Raw genomic sequence first — 18,917 nt, forward strand, 5'->3', positions numbered from 1 at the left:
CTGCTTTGAGCCTGTACAATTACCCTCAAGATCTTTTTTTGTTAAAAAAATGTAAAAGTAGCACTGAATTTCAGCGATGCGTATTTATATCACAAGCAGTACCGGTGCTGGGAACGTTAATAGTCCCCACTTCAGCAGCAGCCAGGTATCAAAAGACCCGGGAAATCGTGGTGGGTTTTTTTTTCCCGTTAAGAAGATGCAACCAGACCGAGACACATCAGAAAGACGCTGGCTTTAAAAAGCAGAAATGTGCTATATAATTTTTTTTTATAATGCCCCATTCTCATATGCGGTAGATTTACTTGCAAATACATATGCCTGAGCGAGATAAAAATGGGATTCAAGTGGCTTGCTGGCTACAGATGACAAACAGATTGTTCCAGAAACCTACTTTAGTTCATCAAAGCTGTTTGCAGCACTGAACTGGGCAGGAGAGGGACTCTTTGGATGAGCCATCTGTCAAAATAAGAAAAGGGTCAGATCTTGGAAGATGAACTTGGTACTAATTACAACAAAATTTAGGGTGATGTCTTAACAGACACCATAAAACAGACACAGCAAATCCTTAAAATAAGACGTTATTAACCCTCAGATTTTGTTCTCCTGCAAACTAGAACAATGAAGTTAGAGATTGCATTGAGGCACTACAATGGCCATCAAAAAACCAATTTTTCCTCCAGAAAACTTCTCTTTGGCATTGTCAGATAACCTGCTAGAAGACAGGCATTGGCATTCCAATTCAGCAGTTTCCTCACCAGCAAAGCAGGAATCAGTAAAAACAAGCCCCCTTATTTGTGCGTACTTGGCACTTTTGGATGAGAGTTACGGAGAGATTTTAACTTATGTAATGCATAGTGATGGTGCTGCATTGTAGCAGGGGGCAGGGTAAAATCCGTATGAAATCCTATGGATTTTAAAGTCAGTTTATCGATCCATAAAGAGACACCATGACTTGCCTGAAATTTGCGCCGTAGTGCCTGTGTCATTATTGGTGTCAACCCAGTCCCACATTCAATGTTTTCTTTGCTATTTAGTGGAGTGCCACCAGGACTTCTGGAAAGGTTGGAAACAAGGGGAATTATGATGAGTTCTCTTTTTTTTTTTTCTAGAGAAACAAGACAAGCGAATAGGAAGGAACTTACCTTTGTATATTGACTTTCTTCAGATGTTTTCGAAGATCAAACTGATTTTTAGGGGGGGTACTAACAGAACAAAACAAATTGTTAACATAGTTTTCACTCTAAAGAATGTTAATCACTGTTTAGAACAGAAAAATCTGATGTCAGAGAAAGGAAGAAAGCATCTTACATTAAGGTGTTTTTAACGTGAGCTGATGGCTTGGATTTAGATCTCAGACTAACACTCTGTAAATCTGAGACTGTAATTAATGCCTTGCGTGTCTTCACTGGTGATTCTGCCTGAAGTGAGAAAAGAGATGTTACCACAAATAAAACTTTAGAAGGTATCATGGACCTTAAATCTATGTAATATTTATACTCTGAAAGATTTCTGTGGTTTATGGCTTTCTTGAATCATTAAGATTTGAATGTGCCTTGGATAGAAACAGATTTATTACAAACCCCCAACTTTTGCAAACAAGATTTCAGCTGGACAAAAGGAAGCCCCAAATCTGTTCACAACAGGCAGACAAAGCTACATGAAAGCTACAAGTCCTTAATGTAAAATTAGAACTGTCCTGCGTGCCAGGTGAGATTTGAGTTAGTCACTTCATTTCTTCACTTCAAACGCCCAGGTGCAGATTTAGAATGATGACTTAGAGCTGATTGCTGGGTTTTGGAAGGGAAGAATTAATTTCTTGAAAAAATTCCACAAGGGGCTAAGAGAAGCACTGCAGGAAAGACACCAGTTCCAGGATGGAGTTTGCCTCAATACACCGTCATCTATTTATCCATGTGTCCCCTGGGTTACCTTATCTGTTCTCAGGTTTCTGTCTGTCTTCTTCAGTTTAACATCCAGCAGGTCTTTGAGGGTGATCTGCATCGGCCCATCTTTCTTCAGTGGTGGTGCCTGAAGACAAAGGTGGTTGGAAGGGAAATTAGGACTGGGAAGTGACTGAGCATTCACAAAGACAAACGTTTCTGATGAAACCAGGTCCAAAGAACCCAGCCATGAGAGAAAATCCTTACTCCCTACCAGAAGTGCTTTAGCGCCATTGCCCCGCTTGAGGAGGAGAGGTGCTGGAGGCAGTTTTGGTGGGGGCAGTGGTGGTGGTGGTGGTGGAGGAGGAGGAGGTGCAGATGCAGGCTGCAGCTGTATTGCAGAAGGCCCTGATGCTGATGGCGGCGAGCCCATCTGCATTTGTACAGGAGCACCCGGAACTGGTTTATTACACCTTTGACAAAGAGAATTTTCTGAAGAAAAGGCTGCAATTCCATTGACCTGAAAACAATATAAATAAATAAAAGAATATTGAATCCACTGGCAAAAGTAGATGGAATTTTAGAGAACAAAGTTTCTGGCTTCAGCTGACCCAGAAAGACATAAAAAGCCTCTTAGGAGGCTTGCCAGCAAACCAGTTCCCTCTAGCTATGAAGTAGCTGCATTTTAGTAATGCTGAATGCAAACAATGCCCAATGAGAAGCTCGTAAGATCTCAGCTTATCTGTACTGACCATGGTTCCTTACATGCATACACAAGCAAACATTACCCTACACTGCTGGGACTGAGACTGACCTGGAGTGTTAATTGTAGTCTGGAAAATTCAGTTTCCAACTTTTCCAGCTGCTCTCTGAACGTGTTTAGCTCCCTTAAGTAGGTTTGTGATGGAAATATGAGGTCTTTAACTACCTTGAAACTCTAGGCATAAAAAGAAACCAGATCAGCATTTTCACCACCGTGTTATGTTTCCAGAGACAGGGCTATGATTACTATTGAAAGTTCTGTCGCAAGGACTTATTGTAGTCAGTGGAAAGGTAAAGCACAAAGATATAAAATTTCACCAAATAGCTACTTGGCAGGAACCCAAGGGGTGACTTCCCCCCAAATAAAACTTGAACTTCACCTAGAAATTCTAAAGTATAATTCACATTTGACCTGAAAAGCTCATACAATCATTTCTGCTATGAAAGACAGACTGCACCCTCTGTCACTGCAAATCCTCTTGATATTCCAATAAAAAACCCCTACAATTGCATGTATGCATTTTATGTCCACAGTTGCCTTGACGCTCTTCTCATATTTATTCCTTCAACAGTGAACACTAAATATACTTTAGATGTTTCAATAGATACAACTACAACTACAGCTTAGCTCTCAAATCCCACTGTACATCCTGCACCTGAGGGCTAAGAACAACCTCACACACTGGCAAAAATAGAGAAGTAGAAAACATACCCGTGCAACCGTGTTCTGGCACCAACAATACAAAACCAGTGCTGCTGTTGTAAAGGGGTTTACTGCGTTTTTTACACTGGGCAAGGCTAATGACCAGAGTGAGGACAGATGGCTTTGGACGGATGAGGTTTCCAACGGAAGATCACCTGCTGACCTGGGACAGAATGTTTCAGAATGAGGCCATACTTACATTTATCATTTCAAACTTTAAAAAAGTTAACTGTGACCAATCATCTGGAAATTACAAGTACCAGCAACAGCAGGTGACAACAGCGCAAACACAAGCACAGAAACCAGGGAAGACCGAGATACATTTCAGTAAAGGAGCAGGAGGAATAATATTTGCAATACATTTTTATCCAAGTTGCTTTTCCTACATATTAAATGATAAGAGTACTAGAAGATACAGGAGATGAAGCGATCTCACAGCATCCACGCCAGGATGTAGGCATGCTTCAAACACAATTCTGCTACCTCTGTTCCACAGGGAGCAAACAGCAGACCCAGGAACTGAGTTAAAAAAGAAAGGTTCAAACTGAGCCTCTTACCGAGGAGGACAGCCTGCATCCTGAGGCTTTGCAGCATCTCCTTTTTTTTCCAGCAGCAGTTTTGCTCGGGCTGTCCGTTTTCGTCTGCGTTTCTTATATTTTGCCATTACTGTTAGCAAAGGACACATTTAAAATTAACATATAGAAATATACTTGTGTTCACATGGGGGGCAGAGCTACCACCACATAGGTAGGGAAGAGCATGGGCTGCATCTTAAAAATGTTATTGGCTGGTGTCTTGCTGGAAGCACCACATACAAGTGATAAATAAAAATACATCCTCCCTGCAGCTCCTGCGACCCAGCAGATGCGTTTGCACACGCGAGGAGCCAGCAATGGAGAAAGTACCGGTTTACATGGGTTTTGCTGATGGATTTTCTTTATCCTGGAGGGACAGACTCTGCACTTTGGGCACATTCTGTTTGTAAGGAGAACGTAGGCAAAACCGACGAAGAAACCCAGGCCGCGGCACCTCCCCAGCCGTTACCGCAACAGTGGCCACTCAGCCACCCGGCTCCAGCCGCGCTCAGCCAGAAGCCCACGCCGAGGAGCGAGCGGCCCCTCTCACACGACTGCCCCAGCCGAGACAGGGTGTCACGAGTGGCCGGGGACACGAGCCCGCCTCGCCGCCACCCACCGCTGTCACTCACCTCCCCGCCCGGCGCCGCCGATTCAAACCGCTCCCCGCGCAGCGCCCAGCCAATGGGAGCACCGCTCTCAACCGCGGCCCCCGCCGCCCCCGCGCGTCCCATGCTAGCCGACCGCTGATTGGCCGCTGGACCGACGCGGGCCCGAGCTCGACGGGAGCGCGACTCCGCCCCGTCCTGGGCGCACTGAGGCGATCCGCCCCGCCATTGGGTAAAGGCTTTTCAGCCCCGCCAATCAGGTGCGGGACGCCGCTCGGCCAGGAACGGGCAGCGGCGGCCCGCCGGAGGGAACCGGCGGGGGTGACCGACGCTACCCCGCCCGGCTGGAGCCGGACCGCAGCTAATCGGCCGCTCCACTTCGCGCCAATCGCAGCGCTGCGCTCCCTACTCCAGCCAATCACCGCTAGATTCCACTCTGGACCAATAGCGACTGGCGGCGCTTCCCCACCTAGCCAATCACCGACTGCAGCTTTTCTCCTAACCAATGGGCTCCCCCCTACCTCGGAGAGGGTTTACAATCTTCCCCACCCAATGGCGAGCGCTCTCTGTCAGCGGCAAGCCAATGGGAGACGAGCGGCCAGTGACAGCTGCCCAATGGGGACTGCCGACTCTCCCATCCTGCGGAGCGGGGGGTGGGTATCTCCCCGCCGCCGCCTGAGGAATGTCAACTATTCAACATGGAGACGGCGGTTACCAGGCTCGAGTCCATGGTGAGTGCGGGCGGCGCGGGCGGCGGCCGGGCTGAGGGGCGGCCGGGCCGGGGGCCGGCGGGGCGGCGGCGGGAGCGGCTCGGAGGGCGCAGAACTGCCGCCTGAGGGAGGGAAAGGGGAGCGCGGGCGCGGCGGGGGGCGCGGCGGGAGGGCGGCCGCCCTTCCCTCGCACCCCCGGCCGCGCCCGCGCCCCATCCGGGCCCTGAGCGCAGCCCGCGCGGGCCTCGCCGGGGCGGCCGCCGCCCGGGTCAGGCGAGTTCGGCCGGGCCGGTCCATTCCGCTCCCCCCCCCCCGGGGGCGGGGCTTGCTGGTGCCGCTCCATTCACCGCCTCGGCGCGGGGGCAGGGCCCGGCCGATCTCCTCTCACCTGGGGGCGGGGGCAGGCCGGGCGCGGTTACCGCTCTCGGTGGCGAGGGGAGCGGGGCCGCCGAGGGGCGCGGCCGGGCCGGGGCATTTCCCCGTTGAGGGGGGGGGGTTGCGGAGTGGGGGGCGCAGCGTAGAGGAGAGCGCTCTCGGACTAGTCCATTTTCCCTTAGCGGGGGGTGAGAGGAGCTCTCACCTGGGCTGGACCATTTTCCCTGCGGGGGGGTCCGGGGAGGAGAGGCCGGCTGGACTGTTTCATTCGCACCGGGAGTGGGGGGGAGCGCGGCAATGCGGCGGGATGGGCTTCCGCCGCGGGCCTCGGGCTCCGCTGCCCGGCAGAACGGGGCAGGTAGAGTGGGGGCAGGCCTGGCGAGGAGCCGGGGAGCCTCCACCCCGGGCTCGCCGCGGGTGGGCGCTGCGGGGCCGGCCGCTCGCCCTGGGGAGAGGGGCGTGCGGGGCCGGGTGGCAGCGCGACCCCCGGCCGGGCCGGGTCTGGCCGCCCCTCCGCGCCTCGGGGCCGTGCGGCGGCCTGGCCGCCCCGCGGGGTCCCGGCCGTGGGCAGGCCTGAGGGGAGCCGGCTGCCCCTCAGCCGCTCGGGGTCCCCAGCCCCTGGGCGTTCGGTGGGTCGCGGTGCCCCGCGGGCCGGGCCTTGAGGCGAGGCTGGGCTACCTTATGTAACGGGTTGCCCGCCCCGCTCCTGGAGGAGCCAGAAAGAAGAAAAAATAGGCAGAAAAGAAAAGAAAAAAAGCGTTATGCTGTGCTTTTATGTATTGGGAGGCACTGGAAAACTGTTTCTTTATCAGCCAAGTTCCTTGTGGCATCCTTCAGATCTTGATATTCATTTTTACACAGTGTAATCTTGTTCACAGGGTTCTTTTTTCTTGGTTAATATGGTTGGGGAATATTTTATGTATCCAAAAGCTTAATAGAGAATATAATTTCCATTCCTATCCTTACATAAATTAAAGCACTTGTACTCAATAATTCAAAATATGCTCATTTTGGTTTTTCATTGGAAACTTCCAGAAGTTTTTTGTAATTTTAATTGTCCTAGCAGCAGTGTTAGGTACCCTAATTGATAAACCACAAATGGAAGAAAAACGTATATTATGCAATACAGAGACAAATAATACCATAGATGTATCTTTGGCTTTTTTTCTCCTCCAGCATTCTGGGTTTCAAGTTCTCATTAAGTAAAAATTAGTTTAATAGTCTCCTAGTTCTTATTTGTACACAGTAACATCACCAAAGTGGCATACTCAAAAGAAACTAAGAATAAGAGGAACACAGGGAGAACATGCTGAGCGATATTGTACATCCACATTATCCCTTTTCACTGTAATACGCTAAGTTGGTGCGCTGCTTAACGCCCTGGGTTTAGTTTACTTTCACTTTATTGTGCCTTCAGGCACTTTTTCTCCAGCACCAGCATAGTGCATTCCCCCCCCCCCAGCATTAGGAGCGGTGCTGGTCAAGTGTCTGTTTGAAAAGAAAGCCACTGGCTGAAAGTTGTCTGAACCTGAGCTTGTTCTGCTAACGTGCCTTTGTCGCCTTGTTGAGTGACCTATGTGAGGTTGCAATATTAAGACACTTCTGAACGAATATTTTCATCTGTAATAGTGTTTCTGTTAAGAAATAAAAAGTAACAATTTGAATAAATGCCAAAATACCTGTGTTACTTGAAAGATCAGAGAAATCAAGCTATCCTCCCTAATTCTCAGGTTTACTGCACTTTAAAAACAAGGTGGTGGTGTTTTGTTTTTTCTTTGAAGGAACCATGCCTTTGAGGAGGTGGAGTTACTTTTCTTTTTCTGTGTCTACTAAACTGTAGTCATCATACCACATGCTTAGGGTGGTAATAATATGAAAATAAACTACATTCTTGTCAGAGCTCTGAAGTTGTTTTCATTTCAAATTGAAAACCTCAGCCTTGCCCATAGCATGAGTTTGATCTCCCCATATCTTTTCTTAGTATTCTTTTCTTAGTATTCTTTTTTAAAGCCTAGTTTAGAAATAATAATTTAGAAATCTGTTTAGCAATACCGAGGTTAGGTGTTGATAGTTATTTGTTTAATGTTACGGTTTATTTATGTGTTTTATTGAAAGTCTCTTAAGTGATTCTCATTTTAGTACATGTAATTAGTCAGAGAGGTATTTCAGCCCCCTTAAAGTTAACAGGGGCTTTTATATATGGTAGTGGAAGAAGACAGTAATGGGACACTGTCTTATGATCTACTTTGAGTAGACCAAAGTGGTCATCACACAAATAATTTCAAGGTGGAGAGCTTGTTTGGGTCAATTACCTGCTGAGATGACACATAAAACTTCTAAAGGTTTTGAGATCATAGCTCGGTCTTTCACTCTGTTCTAATTACCCCAAATCTTTGGGTAATACAAAGATTTCGAAAACCACACTGATTTTGATTTCACCCTGTTAGTCTTACATTTTTCCATTTGATTCTTCTGCTAACTTCTAGCAGAAGGTGGAGGAGGATGGTATGCCTGGCTGCCTTCTTCCATTAAAACTGCTGGGGGGCACAAGGCCATTGCCTCTTCACCTGTGGTTTTTTTTGTTTTAAGAAGAGGGTGTTTTCTTAAACACACCTCAATTTCACTTCTTCATTTCCTATATACAGAGCTCATTCAAAAGTGCAATGTTTCTCTTCAGTTAATCAGAATATGTACATTGGCAGCTGTGTCTCACATATTGTAGCTTTGTGTCTCTTGCTTTTCCTTGCGCTTATTGTTTCTTCTTCCTGGATTTCCTGTGAAGGCAGCTCTCTCCACAGAAGTGTGATAAAATAACACTTCTTATTTCCCCAGAGGTTTTGACATGCATTTCATGGAAAGCTTCATTTTAGTCTCATGGTACCAGGGATAAACTAATTTGTAGGAGCTTAAAAAGAATGACACGTGTGAAAATACTGGGTAATTGATGTTATTTGAGACTATTGCTTAAAGTACAGTAACAAGAAAAGCTGAGTGAACCATAACATCTGCAATATAAGATGAGATTCATTAAGCAAATGATTATAAAGCAGACTTACTTTAACTAAGAATGCTGGGTGCTGTAGTGGAGGGCTTGGGCGCCTGAGACTGTGCAGCACAAGTGTTCGTTGAAGTCTGCTGGGACTGGAGATCTGTCCAACAGCCTCAACAGACACGGCATCAGGCCCCTAATGCAAATACAGTATGTAGTAGTTGCTGGTGATAAATGTATCCTTCTGCACCCACAACCATTTCATTAACCTTTAATGCGTGGTTCCTCGCACATCGAGCTAGTGCCTTCCAGCTTGCACATCAGTCTGCACTGAGAGAAATGTTGTGGTCATCCATTTAGTAAAATCTGATAACAAATAGATGAAACTGTTAGATGAGCTGAGAGCGCTTCATGCAGAGTGATTTAGTTAATTTCTGTCAGTGTATTTTTGGTATAGTGGACCTACTTTTTCCCTTGAGTGGTGTCTGTCCAGTGCCCTTTTTATGTTGTACTACTAGTGATCATGCACAAAAAGCAGTGCAATGTTAAAAGGGCATTGGCCAGCAATACTATCTACGTTACTCATTCTTCTTATTAGTATTATAGTCACAAGTCAAAAGTCACTGTCTGAGACCAGAAGGTGATTTGCAAAACAACTGTAAAATGGGATTGCCACTAATTTTATTTTTTTTTGCACTCATTGTCTTCCAGTTCTTTGCCAAGGAGAAATGTTAACTGGTCTTTTAATGACAAATGCCAGTATCTCTCTTAAAAATAAGTGCCTTGCAAAGAGGAAAGAACACAGTACAGTTTTCTTGTTTCCTACAGTGTGTTCCAGAGAAATGTTATAGGTGTGGAGTTGACTCAGGTTGTTGCTCTGTGTGCATCAGCAATCACCCATCCCATTCCTGTTTCTTTGCTATTTGTTGTTAAGAATCTTAGCGCCTTCAAACCCTCAAGAGTTCTCAAACTTTTTTATATGAAGTTACAGTTTGATGAAAAAGTAAAACCTTTATTGAGATTTATGAAATACCCCCCCACTCTGATGGTGCTCTGACACCCATGTGGCGTAACCCCAGTGGTAATGTACCTCCACAACGTTGGGAAATGAGCATGTGTTTAAGTGCATTTTAAAGTGATTCAGCACTTGCAAATGAGAAGAATAAGCTCTGGTGTCCAGAAAATGTTCCCTGTAATGTAGTTTAAGAACATCTGTCTGATAGCAGTTTAGAATCTCTGCTTGCCATGAGTCAAATCTAAGAAATAAATACATTTGGAAGTGTAGTTTGCAATTAAAAGAGCACCAAAATGTTTGGAATTTAATTTCTGACAAATCTTTTAAGCATTTTGTTGGGTGGTTTTCTCCTCCCCCTCCCCCCCACTCCCAGTCAGTGGAATGACAGGGATTATAAGTATTAACAATGTCTTGAAATATGTGAGTTCATGTGTGTCTGTATTAGGGCTTGGTGAACATTAACCTTATCCAATTCTCCACGATCCACAGAAACCACTGTCTGATTTGACCTGTTTTTTCCGATAATATTTTGAGTGTATTGATTACTTGTACAGAATTCTTGCTGCTAACGAATGCTCTGACTTTATTGCACTACTGTACTTTACAGCTAGCAGTGCAATAGTATTGTCAAAGCATCTGAAAGCAGAGTACGCAGCAATGGCTTGAGTCTTGCCCCACAGTTTCTAAGATTTTCTGCTAAGCCTGTGAGTAAATCACAAATTTACATTTTGAAAACGGCATTTTCTGTGACTGTTGTACAATACTCATCATACGAATGCTCCTAATCTATAACGTTAAGGTGAGATTTTTGCCGGTGTATGTTTCCTGAAATGCAGCAAGAAATAAATAGTTATAAAATGAAGGAAAAATGGACTGTAATGGAGGAACATATGGCAGCGCTTATAAACATGCTTTGAAATTGCTGATAATAACTTTTGTTTCTTTTAGAGTTAGTATACTTTCAGGAGAAAGCAGTGATACTGAGCTGTGTTAATATTTTCATTAAGCGTAAATCTTAAATAGCCACAGGATGGGTAAGCATTCAGCTTCACATCCAGTTTTTAATGCCTTGATTCGTAGTAGTAGCATGGTGTTAGTGGCTTGCTGTTGTTTTGTAAATCTCAAATTATCAATATTGAGTATTTTGGGAATGGAGCTTCATGGCTAATTTTGAAAGCCACCCCTATCCCTTGTCTTCTTTCCCAAAAGATCAATCAAATGGAGAGGCTGGAAAAAAGCAAAAAATTATCATTTTGCGGTGCCTGCCTTTCGAAATGAAACCTAAAAACATTTGCTAGTGAGGGAGAACAGAAACAATTGAGCAGTTAGGGGAAAAAAAAATCCCACATGAACTCTTTACGAATGCATAGTATAATAAAACCAATTTTATTCTTGCATTTTATCACAGCTGGTTTCTGGGGTAGATGTGGGAAGGACTTTTGTTGGGCAGATGGTAAGTTATGGGCTAATGGGTAAAAGCTTGCCCTTTGATTTATAGATACTCAAGGTCTTTACTAGATTTATTTTCCTTTTCTTAAGCTATTATTTGAAATTTTACTGAAGGATGAGACATCATACATTTTCACTACATCAGTAAGGGGATTTTACTTCTAGAATACTTCGGATCAAACACTGTTCCTTTAGGCTAGCTGGAGTTCCAGAGCCTCGAAGGTATTAATGGCAGTTCCTGAAGGTGGATCCCAAGGCTGATGTTTAAAACATCAACATCCTCTTAGTATCCAGGCCTGACTACGTGCTACATCCACAGACTACTGAAGTTTGTCGGTTTAGCTACCCTTTTAACACTGCCAGTTAGTACTTTGGGATACAGTTAACAAACACAGCCTTATTTTGATCCTTAAAAAAGTTGTAATGGTTACTGCAGGGTTAGTCAAGTAAGTTCCAAAACACGATTTTAACTTGCTTTCTTCACTGTCTCTTCTGTGACTTTAAAATCACCAAATTATTACGTTAAAAAATTCATGAGTTGTTTGTGAACTGGGAAAACTGCCTTTCTTTAAAGCAGAAGTCCTTAATAGATATTAAAATTGCAGGCTAAAATTAATTAAGTAATAATGCTATCAGCAGACTGTTTTACAAGGCAATTAGATAATTCTCTGGTGGCTTATTTATCCCAAGGAAAGAAATGTGATGTCATCAATTTATTATCTATTTGTCAGTCTGGTTTATTGCAGAATAATAAAATGTATTACGGGTATTATAACCATCTGAGAGAATGCATTTCTAATATAATTTATAATAAAATCTCTGTTAATATGCTTGGATCCTGAACACTTATAATTTCTGCTGTGTAAATAACTGAGTATTACAGTTTTGCTAACAGAACTTCTAATGTTTGAAAAGAAGAGCAACTAGCCAAGAAAAAGCTCTAAAAATTGATGGAAGATACATTAATGTCTCAGGAGAAAAAAAATCACCAGTGAAGATTGGTTTAAAAAAAGATGCATCTTCTTTTCTATTGATACAAGTTACCACTTTGATGTACCACTTAAAAACTTCAGCTGGAGAGATTTGGCATTACAAGGGCATATAACATAGGAAGAGATGGAAATGTTTTCATGTATTTTGGGGAGCTGCATGGAAAAGGTACTAATGGCAAGATTCAGAGAGAACAATTGGGTCATTTGGGTTAGACAAATGGAAAGAGGGTCAAATTAATAAAGTGTGTGTGTGTGTGTGTGCTTACACACACATGTAGTTTTCACATGTGAGAGAAAAATGCTTGTGTTAACTCTGAAAGATTCTTGCTTTCTATTTTTCAGGCTCGGTGTGTGCCAGCATAATTGGCAAACATTAGTTAATGGAATAGATTGGAGGAATAGAAACTTACTCTGACAGTACATGAGCCTTTAAAACAGAGGCATCTGGCTTCTGCTTTCCTGAAATACAGGAAAGGCAAATGGTTGGGGTTTGTCTGCAATTTTTGTTTTTTAATATACTGTGGCTGACCTTAAATATTTTAGTTCCAGAAGGCAGAATCTGATCTGGATTATATTCAAAACAGACTGGAGTTTGAACTAATGAAAAATCTTCCTGATAATCCAGCAGCAGAGGTAGTATTTTCAGATAAAATTAATAGATTTTATTGTATTTTGCATGAAGTTGGTAATAAATGGGTAATTTTATTTAATCCTAAAATACGTGTGGCTGTTCTTTTGTCTGGCGGTTAGGTTTTATTATTATGAAGTATTTCTTGCATTGTGTATCAAGGTAACTGGTCTAATATGAATTCAGTACAGAATTCAATACAACAAAACCCCCTTGATTTCTTGCTGTAGTGCAATTTTCCTATGTTCTGCTCTGAGAAATGAGTAGTACTGTTAAGAGACACATTCTGATTTGAGCTAACACACACCCTTCCTCTGAAATCAAAGATAAACCTGCTAATAAGCAGTGACTAAATTTAGATTTGGGGCAGAGGTGAAAGGAAGAGGAAAACAATAAATGGCATCATGTAAAGGATTTTATAAATAAGTCCTTGTCTCCATGTATATTGTAATGTGTAGTGGAAAAATAATATTTTTACTTAAAAGTCTGTAATTTATTCCAACTCAGAAAAGCCATTAAAATGCATCAACACAACAAATTCATCCTCTATTTGTTGTGGGACCACAGAGTTATGCTGTTTTATTAACACCATCATTTTGCCTTATGAAAAATTAAATGTATAGGTGAAATAGATGGTCACAGCTACACTTTTCATTGTAAAGGGTCATTTCATGTCGTATTTTAGTGGCTCTAACGCCTAAAATTTTCATTGTTATATGGCCACATTAATTTTCTTTTCTTATATAGTTTAAATGCACTTTTATTTTCTACACAGGAAAATCCAGCTGCTGTTTTGGAGGAACTCTCAGTGGTGAAATCCCGTTATAAAATGTTATGTATGCAGCTGAAGAAATTTTCCATAGAGCAGAAAGAATCCATGAAGGGCATCCATGCTGCTCTAGTGAACACAATGAAGGTGGTTCAGGCGTTACAGCAACAAGCTGATCTTGAGGTAGTATCTCCATTTTAATCACTTGGGTCTCACTTCAGTAAATGAACATGTATTTGTGTAGCCTTTACGTAGATGTGAGTAGTTGCATTGAAAACTGTTATATGTGAAAGCTTTGAAGACTCGGAAGATAAGAAGACCATTTACCAGAAGAAATGTTTGCAAGATGGGAGCTCTTGTAAATCATAAGCCTGATTTATCACTCAACAGTTGAGCTAGGGGTGTTCTGGTTTGGGGTTGGATACCATAATAGTGTGAATAGTGTGACACGTTTTAATAGTTTCATAGAAATTGATGCCTCTGTCCACAGCTGTGTCGCAGTTCTACACTGACATTTTTTAAAAGTAGCAACCTTAAAGAAATTAGAAAGTGAAACTAATTTTAAAAAGCAAAAAAGCTTTTGAATGCCAAATACATTTTCACAGTCTAGAGTAAGTTAAAAACAACCCATTCTAACATATGCGATGGAACTGCTATTAGTATATATTAGTGCAAAAAAGTAAGTTTTTCTCAGTGTGATAGTGCTTATCTATTAAAAAACCCAAAAACAGCCAACGCATTTTTGTAAGTGGTCTTCAGACACTGCTTCATTACAGTTTTGAAGAGGTTGTGAAAGCATTCATTTTGTCCTCTTACAAATAAGGCGATTTAGATAAAAAAGAGCCGATTGATAGTCTAGTGGCAAAGACAGAAGTGGTGTGACTAAACCGTATTCCCAGATCTTGGCTCTCACTTCAGTGTTCTAATGACAGTCCCCCAAGATTATGTTTAATCTGTCAACAGCTCTTGACAAGTTCCTGGTAAGTCTTTATAGATAGAATGTACTGTATAATGATTTAAAAGACAGTCGTTATAGGTCACAGAAAGGAAAAAATATTTTCTTTCCCTATGGTCTAAGGACATGCTGCCAAGAATAACTTTGTATTTGGATTTTGTTAAAATTGAAGACTTGTCCCTTGAGTTATATTTAGACTTTTAGATAAAGATTTTCTTGTACTTTGTATATGTCCTAAACCAAAGATGGATTGAACTGTTGTGGAGAAATGTTAAGTCTTTAAGTGAAATACTTCTTTTTATTGAATAGTTTATCTTCTTTCTGTTGAATCATTTATACTATTGATGTTAAGGGAATATTATGGTTGGATTTTTCAGAAATGCTTTGCTTGTAGATTGCTTTCATTTGAAGGAAAGTAGGAATCTACTGTTAGTTTCCATGAGAAAAGGGCTACACAAACATGGAGTTCTTCTGTAAATATCGTCACCCTAGGAACTGAAAGTATCAGAGTTCTCTCTGTTTGTTTTCCTTTTCTAGTGCCTACCTCTGTCACAAGAACAGACTGCAGCACAGCAGTTAACCTGCCTAACTGTTGAAGAAATGGAATCACAAGTGGAAGAGGCCATTAGGCCACAGAGTGTCAGTATTCCAGAAACCATTAATCCTGAGTATAGCTCAGCTGAAGCTTGCATTTACAGAGCACTCGCAAAAATCATTAATTTAACAGTATACATTTTTTAACCTTTTTCTGCCAGACCTGATGTTTGATGCCCTGCTTCACTAAAGGGTTTGCTTTTGTCTTACAGGGCAGTGTTGAGTATTTCACAGATGAAGAAAATGATTCTGAAAGCCACTGACTCAGGAACACAAATCTTGAAAGAACTTGCTATTGTGGAACTTGACAAACAAGGAAATGTTAAATTAGTTGTGTAAATGAAAGCTCAGTCCATTCTCATTTGAAACACAAGCATCTTGGTCATAGCTCCTGGGTTACTCACAGGCAGGTATTTCTGTGGTGTCTAGGAGCTGGAAAGCTGTTAACGTTTCTGTATACAAATTCTACTTGTAATACTTAAAATTGGAGGGTTAAAAACCATTGAGGTGTTGATTATTGTATCTTGGATGTTGTAGTTGATGCATTTTTGAAGAGTATTGATAGCCACGTGACATTTCCATATTCTTGCCTAAGTTCCTGAGTGGGTTTTTAAGACAAATAACCCAAGCCACTTAATTGTACTTACATTCCTGAATAAATGATGAAAGCTAAGGAGATGAGACCATAGATTTATTGTGCTTTTATTTACGTAACTCCTGACCCTGAGCCCTGCCCTAACCCCTGAACCTGGTCCCTGACCCTTTTAATGTTCCTTTGATGTGAACTGTCTTGTGGGGGTTTTTTGTGGTTTTTTACAGTCCAGAAAAATTGCAGACCCACAGGATGGCCAAGGTCAGGAGGGGCCCCTGGAGATTGCCCAGTCCAAGCCCCTGCTCAGAGCAGTGCCAGCTGCAGCAGGTTGCTCAGGGCAGTGTCCTGAAAAAAGTCCAAGAATAAGAGTTTATAACCTCTGTTGCAGTGTTTGACCGCCCTCATAGTAAAAAAAAACTAGACCCCACAAAAAAGGGATATTTTTCTTATGTATAATGCTTTTATGTTTACTTCAGCCTAGTTTGAGAGAGCAATACCAATTTTATTAAGTTCCCTTGTGTTTTTTTTTTTTTTGTGAAAAATGATGGCTACCAAAGGAAGGAAATTTAAATTACTGCCCTTGGGAAGGGAAAAGCTGATTTCTGAACTCACCCATGAACTGGTTGGTTTATTTAGTCTGTTGGGACGAGGAACAGGTTGTACATCAAAGAAGAAAGGGGAATAAATAACAGATATGCCTTGATTTTATGATGTCTGCTGCTGAGTGTGCCCCTTTTACCTACAAGGTTGCTGTCACTTCACAAACTGAGCTGGTACTTAAGCATTTAGACTTAATCACATTGATCCACGTTCAATAGGGGACTTGATCCTCACTCCCACTGCCTTGAACAATCTTAAGTATTCAATTTATTAGTGAAATCTGGCTGAAATAATTACAGATGCCTGTTAGTGGGCAAGCAGCGCAGGAGCGATCGCACCGCATGCTGCCCAGCCGCAGCAGCGGCCTGGCGGGCCGGTACCGTGCCCGTGGCTGACCCCGGGCGGGGTGTGGAAGCACCCCCGAGCTCAGCCGGGGTGCGCGGCCATGCTTCCACCGTGCCACCGGCACCGAGCAACCGGCGCAGGCCTTGGAACCCAGCGGCCGGCAGCTCCCCGCGGGAAGCGACCGCGTCCCTCGCGTTACTCAGCGCTCAGCAACGACGGCGGGGAGCCGCGCTCCGGCTGCCCTGCGGGGCTCCCAGCTCGGCACCTCTGGCCGCTTCCTGGGCCGGCAGTGCCGGTAGCAGCGCCCCGTTCCCCGCCGGCCGCGGCTCCCCTCAGCGCCGGCCGGGCCGCGGCGGGGGCTCCCGCGCGCTGGCGAGCGCCCCCTGCGGGCGCGGCGGGCGCCCTGGCGCATGCGCGGTGCGGCGGTGCAGCCCCGGCGGCCGCAGGGCGGGCTGGCGGAGGGCGGGGCCGCGGCGCTCCCCGCGAACATGGCCGGGCGGCTGCGGGGGGCGCGGCCGCTGCCCGGCGGCCCCTAAACCCCCTTCCCCGCGCCTCCACTTCTCCCCCCCACCCCCGGGCCGTGTGGTAGGGAGAGGGGCCGGGGAGAGCCTCCCCCGCCGCCGTGAGCCGCGGCCATGGACGAGCAGAGCGTGGAGGTGAGCGGCTGGGCGGCGGTTGCGCTCGCGCTCCCTCAGGGAGGCGGGCGGCGCGCGGGCAGCGCTGTTCCCCGGGCGCGCATCCCTGAGGCGGCGGCGGCGGCGGGCGGCACCTTCTCCTCAGCGGGAGCCCGGGGCAGGGCCGGGGGAGGGCTGGCCGCCTCCGCGGGGTCCGCGCCAGGTCCCCCTGCCTTGTGTGAGGGGAAGGAGGCCGAGCGGTGGGCGGCCCGAGAGGCGGTAAACAGATGGCAGCTCTGCGGTGGGCAGGGATGCGCATGGCACCGAGCTGGGCTCGCCTCAGCGCTGCTGAACTGAGGGAAGGCGGCAGGGTGTAGAGAGGTGGCGTTTCTAGGTGGCACGCAGGGGACCTTACGGGGTCAGGGTTGGAAAATAAACTGGTGGAGCATCGGAGGTGCCTGTTCTGGAGGTGGATGGAGGCCTGGCGCTGACAGAACCCGCCTCGGCGTGTGTGGAGGCCCAATATTTAGTGGTGTCTGCAAGCTGGGCAGCTTTCATGCACCGCTGCGGTCAGTGTTAGAAGAGAAGAATGTAGAAGACCCATGTGCCATAACTCCCTGTAAATGCATGTGTTGCGTTTCAATGGTTTGCAACCATTAAAGACAACCAGAATGTATGGGAGGTACTGTGGTATCTGTACGTTGAAGGTATGCCTGGCTTTTGTGTTGATTTGTAATTTCAGCTCTGGCAGGGGGAAAGTTAGCCCATCTGAAGAATCCTTCCAAGTTCCATGGCTAAAGCCAGAATGGGGTCTAGCTTCTGTATAATACAGAATGTAAACTTCTTTGTCAGTGAGAAAATCTTACCAATAGGGAAAGCAAACATTGCCTGACATTTCAAAGTACCATTCCCAACATTCTGAGAATGGAGGGAGATGAGGTGGTTGTATTAAAGAACAAAATGCTTCTCTCTTTGAATGGGCACAGGAAAAAAAAAAATTACATTTTTATGACCTAAGATTGATTAAATGGTGCGTGAGTGTAGAAATTGTGGAGCTAGTGCTAATGGTAGGCCTTAAAAGAATGTGAATCTTAAAAAAAGTCAAAAAAATGCCCCATCTGGCTCAAGCCTTGTCATCAGCATTCCGTATAACACCTACACGCACTTACCGTGCTTTTGAATTGGTTTAGTGCAAGTGCATTGACACTCACGGGTTCAGAACCTGCAGGTGCAGCACGGTTTCTTCTGGCAACTGTTCAATCCTGTGTCAACAGAAGTAGGAATAATGCCTTGGCTACGGAAAGGCCCACTTCAAAAAAGATAAGCCTAACAAAGAGACTGTCCCTTGAAGAAGGAGAATAGCATTGTAAAATGGGTGCTGAGAGCTGGTGGTGTAGGAGAAAGTGGGGAAGAGAGCCATGGTTTTTGACTTAGGATCTTGCTTAGAGATGTGCTCTCTGTAGCTGTTTGGAATGCGACTGTGTTTATGAAACCTGGCACTCTGCCTGGAAAGTAAGTGCAGCTCTGATACGTTTGAAGTGTGTGGCTTAACAATAGCGATAATCTACCCTTTGCAGAGCATTGCTGAAGTATTCCGATGTTTTATTTGTATGGAGAAATTGCGTGATGCACGTCTGTGTCCTCATTGCTCCAAGCTGTGCTGTTTCAGTTGTATTCGGGTGAGTTTGCTTACTATGGCTTATTCTTGCAAATGTATGAACTTAAAAACTACTGATCTTCTGAACATGTTCTTGCTGCTTTC

At 44.7% G+C, this 18,917-nt stretch overlaps 3 protein-coding genes across 11 annotated transcripts in view; 2 read left to right on the forward strand and 1 right to left on the reverse strand.

Moving 5' to 3' along the window:
• Positions 1-64: 64 nt before the first annotated feature.
• Positions 65-4,721, reverse strand: PRR11 (proline rich 11). Of its 3 annotated transcripts, none has more exons than XM_037372012.1 (10): positions 4,553-4,721; positions 3,903-4,011; positions 3,355-3,508; positions 2,695-2,817; positions 2,155-2,400; positions 1,930-2,028; positions 1,309-1,418; positions 1,143-1,202; positions 957-1,053; positions 65-456 (listed from the first exon to the last, which is right to left on the reverse strand). In XM_037372012.1, exons 2-10 carry the CDS (start codon positions 4,007-4,009, stop codon positions 388-390), a joined length of 1,065 nt encoding a protein of 354 aa, XP_037227909.1. In that variant the 5' UTR covers positions 4,010-4,011; positions 4,553-4,721; the 3' UTR covers positions 65-387. The 3 variants fall into 3 exon arrangements, with proteins under 3 accessions (XP_037227909.1, XP_037227918.1, XP_037227899.1); XM_037372021.1 differs by lacking the exon at positions 4,553-4,721 and adding an exon at positions 4,390-4,545; XM_037372002.1 differs by lacking the exon at positions 4,553-4,721 and adding an exon at positions 4,251-4,383.
• Positions 4,722-5,160: 439 nt separating this feature from the next.
• Positions 5,161-15,687, forward strand: SKA2 (spindle and kinetochore associated complex subunit 2). Its single transcript, XM_037372032.1, has 6 exons — positions 5,161-5,259; positions 11,026-11,070; positions 12,602-12,691; positions 13,462-13,638; positions 14,948-15,049; positions 15,217-15,687. Exons 1-6 carry the CDS (start codon positions 5,227-5,229, stop codon positions 15,265-15,267), a joined length of 498 nt encoding a protein of 165 aa, XP_037227929.1. The 5' UTR covers positions 5,161-5,226; the 3' UTR covers positions 15,268-15,687.
• A 1,306-nt stretch (positions 15,688-16,993) lies between these two features.
• TRIM37 (tripartite motif containing 37) overlaps positions 16,994-18,917 on the forward strand; it is a 30,872-nt gene continuing 28,948 nt past the window's right edge. For all 7 annotated transcript variants that reach the window (XM_037372057.1, XM_037372065.1, XM_037372047.1 and 4 more), the window contains exons 1-2: positions 16,994-17,197; positions 18,733-18,834. In XM_037372057.1, the coding sequence (XP_037227954.1) occupies positions 17,177-17,197; positions 18,733-18,834 (123 nt within the window). In that variant the 5' untranslated portion in view covers positions 16,994-17,176. The remainder of the gene's footprint in view (positions 17,198-18,732; positions 18,835-18,917) is intronic.

The sequence above is a fragment of the Falco rusticolus genome, chromosome 1 (genome assembly GCF_015220075.1).
Source record: "Falco rusticolus isolate bFalRus1 chromosome 1, bFalRus1.pri, whole genome shotgun sequence".
Taxonomy (NCBI): Eukaryota; Metazoa; Chordata; class Aves; order Falconiformes; family Falconidae; genus Falco; species Falco rusticolus.